The 6,000-nt window shown below is 39.6% G+C and overlaps 1 protein-coding gene across 2 annotated transcripts in view; it reads right to left on the bottom strand.

Moving 5' to 3' along the window:
* Window positions 1-2,627: 2,627 nt before the first annotated feature.
* plekhh2 (pleckstrin homology domain containing, family H (with MyTH4 domain) member 2) overlaps window positions 2,628-6,000 on the bottom strand; it is a 36,722-nt gene continuing 33,349 nt past the window's right edge. The window contains exons 28-30 of one of the 2 annotated variants that reach the window (XM_037782772.1): window positions 5,437-5,523; window positions 4,481-4,630; window positions 2,628-4,213 (exon numbers count right to left, since the gene is read on the bottom strand). In XM_037782772.1, the coding sequence (XP_037638700.1) occupies window positions 4,028-4,213; window positions 4,481-4,630; window positions 5,437-5,523 (423 nt within the window). In that variant the 3' untranslated portion in view covers window positions 2,628-4,027. The remainder of the gene's footprint in view (window positions 4,214-4,480; window positions 4,631-5,436; window positions 5,524-6,000) is intronic. The other variant, XM_037782773.1, reaches the window with a different exon arrangement.

The following is a 6,000-nucleotide window of genomic DNA, read 5'->3' as shown; positions in this document are numbered from 1 at the left end:
TGTGCAGGTGTTACCTTTTTCTTTACTGACGCTGTTCTCATACCCTCTCACCTATATAATTAATCTTCTTTCACACTTATTCTATATCATTCTGACAGAAAATACCTGTAGATTGCTTCTCAACCAGCATGAATGTACTGAAAGATAGGTCGTGTTTGAGCTCAGGCTTGAGGAATGTGAGTGTTTATTGGTGATACTGGTCGGCTGAGACTACCTTGCTATATGACAACACCTGTTGGCGTAGAGGGAGGCGGTTAGTCTTTTCTAGCTCTGAAACTGTTCAAACCTGTCGGTCAGGTTCTGGCTCATTCATAACCGAACACATGCAGCATGTATGTACACAACAATACTTGGTATAGAGCGACTTAAAGCAACACGACAGCAGCCTTTATTCACTTGAGCAAAGATTGTGAGGTGGGAATTTGTTTCACAGCAAACCATTAACAGGTGTGTTGCAATGAACAGACATGTAGGTGAAACCGTGGAGGTAAAAACGACGCGGGGTTTCCTGTCACAACACGATCAGTGTTTTTTGTTTTGTGTGGGTGTGCTCCAGCTGAAGGCAGCGCTTTAGGGACGCAGTCCCTGTTTAACCTTTATGTCGCAATGAAGTCCCAGTGAAGGTCTTTATTTTCCATGTGACACGAAGGCAACGCAAAAATAGCTTTGAACTGTGTATTCTACATGTTTAACTTTACTTTGAAAGTACATATCAGATATACATTTGATTTGCAAACATGAATATGCGTTTCACTCCATTTCTACAGTTTCGATAATGCACACTATTAACCACCAGATCATTAATCGTTCGTCTACTATGTCTTAGTTCCCTTGCCTGCCTCACCCAGTTTTTCTCCCCCGTGGGCCCTCCCTCCGTCTCCATAGCAACACAGGGACAAAAGCATGTCTCTAACTAGTTCAGACAGGTCGGGTGTCATATATCCTCCCCCACCCCCCTCTTCTTCCTCCTCCTCCTCTCTCTCTCTCTTCCCTGTGAAAGACTACAGGAATGAGGTGTGTCACCTGCTGTCAGTGACCTGCTGCAGGTATCAACACGTCAGCTACGATCGCACCAATGACGAGGCCGCAGAGGCAAACTGTAGGAAGTAGGAAAATATGAGTGGCTGTGATGGTTTCTATGGATTTGGATCGCTGCCCGATGGACTGTTTATATGACGGATGAGTTTATACACTGAAACCAGTAGCCTGTTTACCTGTAGTTTAGTTTATTCAAACATTAGACATGTACAGTAAATTCAAGGATGATTATTTTATATGACAAATAAATATAATACCTGACAATACACACAGTATGTAAGGGATAATGTGCAGCGAGCCGGTCATTGTTGTGAAATAAACCCCTTCAGGGCTCTTGCATCGTCCTGAAGGGGTTTATTTCACAACAATGACCCGCTAGCTGTACATCATCCCGCTTATTACACGGCTACTTACTTAAAAAATCAATAAATTGACACAAAAATGGTCCTCCAGAGTCCAACGTCAGAACTGCACCCATAGCAACAGTCTGTTATATATAGCGACGGTCTGTTATACATAGCAACGGTCTGCTATAAAGAAATAACAGACTGTAGAACGTCGTGATTGACCAATCAGAATCGAGTATTCAACAAAGCCGTGTAATAAACAGGGTTAAAGCACCATATGGACTGGCACCAGGTTACATCTCCCATCTCATCCTGCATTCCTCCTCCCAATCCCTCAGATCTGGTAACCAAATACTGCTCTCCGCTCCACCTACCCAGTTAAAAACAAAAGGTGATCAAGCATTTTCAGCTGTCGGCCCAAAACTGTGGAATAGTTTGCCACCATCAATTAGATCCCCCTTCTCCTTTGTTACTTATAAAACCCGTCTAAAGACCCTCCTCTTTTCATTATCAGCTTATTAATTGTCATCACGAAAACATGCCGAACACACTTTGTTTTTATTGTGTTTTGTTGTTTGTGCAATACATGATTTTATCAAGATACTCTATGCTTTTCTTAGTTTACCTGTATTCTCTTTTATCAGCGTCTGCGTTTTTACTTGATCACTCATGTGTTTTATCTAATCTCTTTGTAAAGGTCAACATTTGTTGTTTTTAATGTGCTCAATGAATAAACTTATCTTGAGGTAATACTGGGAGCTTTTTAAAAATTACCTTGTATAAAAAAATTTCCTGTTTTTCCAGTCTATCTATAGATTAGGAAGACTTTTAAACTGCATGCCCTGTTTTTGTTCTGATGTATTTTAGGATGCCTTCTGTAACACCTTGGCCAGATGAAAAATACTCTAATTCTGGCATTTTTCATACAATGTGTATTTATTAATTTGCCCTTCACATATAAACTAAACTAATTACATGTGTCTCTACTCTACATCTGATTATGGCTGCAACTAACGATTATTTTCAATGTCGATTAATCTGTTGATTTTCTTCTTGATTAATCAAATAGTTGTTTGCTCTGTAAAAAGTCAGAATAAATTGGGAAAATCTGTGTTTCCAAAAGTCCAAGATGACGTCCTCAAACTGATAACTGTTGCAGCTCTAGCTGAAACAATTAATCTATGAGTCGATTGACAGAAAATTAATCTGCAACTATTCTAATAAAAGTGTTGTATTTTTTCAAGTAAAAATGCCAAACATTTGCTGGTAAATGTGAGTATGTTCTGCTTTCCTCTCTTTTATATCAGTGTAAATTGAACATCTTTGGGTCGTTGAATGAGAAATTTGGGAAAGTGCGTTTTTCAAAATATTTTTTTTCTTTTCTTAAAAGTCATTCAAACCGATTAATCGATTATCAGAATAGTTAGCGATCAATTTAATAGTTGACAACTAATAGATTAATCATTGCATTGACCTACTTCTGATCTGGCTTCCTTTAAAATACCTTCATATTCTGTGCCATGCCAGGTAATAAACAGAACAGAATAATATATTCCTCTTTAACCCGATAACATTTCCACCAACCTGTTCCCTCAACATCTATCACATCCTCTTACCATCTTCCTCTATATTAACGTCAACCCTGCGTTACTTCTCTAAATGACGTCACGTGAAACACACTCGCTGATTTCAGATATTCCCTCCACCAGGAAGGCTTGAAGTATTTGTACATGATTAAAGTTCCACCACTCTCCTGGCTACTCAGTAACTCAGAGCACACAGGGTCCAAACTGGTGTCCTCCTATATACCGGTCTTTTCCCCGACACAACCGACTCACCCGCTCTTCAATCACATCCACTGCATCGCAAACGTGAACTCACTTTTTCAACAGCGTTCTTCAGCTGCAGTGTTGCCTCCTGCTTTCATCATATTGTTCATTATACAACGATATCTGAACACTGTGAGGGTTTTAGTTCCTGCTAGAGTCATTGAGCCCTACAGGAGGACAGAAAAAAGATACCAAAACACCCTGTTAATTATCCTTTAACAAAGCCTCTTCTACATTGTGTATGACTGCATTGTTTTTTAAGACGGTAATACAAAAGACTACTTCAAAGAGCATCTGTACAAAAAGAAATGTACCGCACAGCACAGATAGATTAATGAGGCGTTAATGAGACGCCAGCTCAGTCTGTCAATAAATAGTGTTGACTTTTTCTCTTTGGAGTCGGCACATAAAAGTGACGCATTCATCAGGGAGACCGAAAATGTCCTTGGAGATTGTTAAGCAAAGTTGTTTCGAGACACCTTTGTACCCACACACACAGCTCCGGTTTCAAAATCACCTCTCAGGAATTAACTGCTTAAAATTAAAAGGTCAAAAACTTCCAGAAATCCTGTATGATGATGTCAGTAAACGGCTGCAATCTCAGCACATCAAATTATACCAAACACATGAGAGAGGTGAGTCCAAACTCATCTGGATGGAGCACCCATGGTTTTGGCAGAGAAGTGCCCGGACAGGATCAGACTTATAAGAAAGAAGAGCTGTGTGACAATGCATCTGTAGATAAATCCTTCATTTTTATATTTAAATAAGGTAAAAGGCAGCTCAGTAAAGTGAATATTTCTCTGTCAGAGATCAGAGCAGCGTGGGCGTCTTGCTGGGGCGTCCCAGCGCTGGTGGGGATTTGCTCCTCAGCTCTTTGCTCTTCAGGCTGATGGGCTGGGCCACCATCAGAGCCGGGGCGGAGAGGTGGTGGGCAGCGGCCTTCTGCTGATGAGCGCTGTTGACGTAGCTGGAGATGAGGAGGGTGAGCTCCCTTATCTGATGAGGGAACACAAACAAAAAGGGAAGTCAGCGTGTGTATTCGTGGATGAGTGACTGTAAATTCACTGTAAATTGGTCTGTTTCAGCTGATGAAGGCACATGAAGAGCTGCAATATAATGATAGCAGGAAAGTGATAGAACTTTCTGAAGAGTACATTTTTTTTTCAAGGGCAACATATGGGACCAAGATCAAAAATCCCTCTTGAGAGTCTGAATGGTCAGGATGTGATAAACTCCACTCATCAAGGTTCATCTCTCACTAACCTTGGAGGCGTCCATAGCAAACAGATGTTTCTCTGTAGGTTTGTCTTTGCTGGCGTTGGCACCGATGCTCTGACCCACAACCAGCATGAAGTCCTGTTTGCAGCCTCCAAACGTCATCAGGTTCTTGTATGGGTGGGACACCAGCGGCTTCTGAACACACAGATGCACAGAAAACATCTCACAAATCATATATTACTACACCCAATATTTACAGCTTCATATGTGACCTAAATGTTACTGTGTGTGAGCAAGTGACAGCAAGTTTCCACATCTTCTTCCCCTTCTTTTAGTCCAACTAATGTGACGTGCATTTCAAAATTAGCTAAATTACAAGTGATTTTAAACCACATAAAAACTGGACGCATACTAGCTTCTTAAATAAAACACTGCTTTGATATGTGTTTACTGTTCAGCATCAAAACCACCATGCATCAAATGAGTTTATTTAATATTCAAAACCATTTCATGCTCCACTGTTTGCATGACTAGTAAATACCACCTCTATTCTTATTCATTTTTAAGGCTGCACAATTTTGAAAAAATGTCTAATTGCGATTATTTTGACTGATATTGCATTTGCGATATGATTTGCGATATTACAGGGAATGATGGTTTTACATGATCATAATTCTCTTCATTGAAAAACATATTGATTTAATTATGGAGGGATTTTTTTGCGGTGATCTGTACCAAACAAAGATGTTTTCTTAAGTCTGTAGAATATGATGTGTAGGCCAGGACATCTCTGCAGCACCACAATATTTAATTTAAAATGGTATTTTGACACACATTTCGCCTTAAATAAATATTGCGATTTCATACTCATCCTGCGATTAGAGAATTGCAGTAGGCCGCATTGCGATTTCGATAAAATTTTGATTAATTGTGCAGCCCTAGTAATATTAACAGGGAATCAAGGAGAGGAAATACAACAGTACAACAGCAGAGATGCTTACGACAGAGTTGAGCTCCAGAACGCTGACACCGTCTTCATGCACCGCCAGCCAAACACGTGCTCCCTGCTCTGGAGACGGAGTGATGGACTAAACACACAGAGAGAAACGGAAGAGAGAATTAACTTTCATATTATACTACAATATGATATACTGAGAGTAAATACAAACAGTATACTACAGCAGTGGTTCCCAACCTTTTTCCTTAAGGGACCCCTTTTTCTATAATTTAGAAAACTGACGACCCCTGACTAAGTGACATATTTTATGGATATTTCATATTATATTCAATGCATAACAATATCAGTACAGAACAACTGATAAACTGTAGAGTTAACCCAAATAGTGAACATTATAACTGCAGGAAGTTTGTGTTAAATGAGAGATTTGGATGAATATTGCTGTGAATATTGCATCAGAGATGAGTTTTCCTGTTATTTTTACGAACTTTTAATACAATTCTCAGTCTGTATTATGTATTTTTTTAATTTTAACAATCACACATACTTAATAGGCTTCTTTTTTGACATAATCAGTGTTTTCTTCACCCTGACGTTTGGCCATTGC

The sequence above is a fragment of the Sebastes umbrosus genome, chromosome 10, assembly GCF_015220745.1.
Source record: "Sebastes umbrosus isolate fSebUmb1 chromosome 10, fSebUmb1.pri, whole genome shotgun sequence".
Lineage (NCBI taxonomy): Eukaryota > Metazoa > Chordata > Actinopteri > Perciformes > Sebastidae > Sebastes > Sebastes umbrosus.
This window is presented reverse-complemented; position numbering and strand designations above follow the sequence as displayed.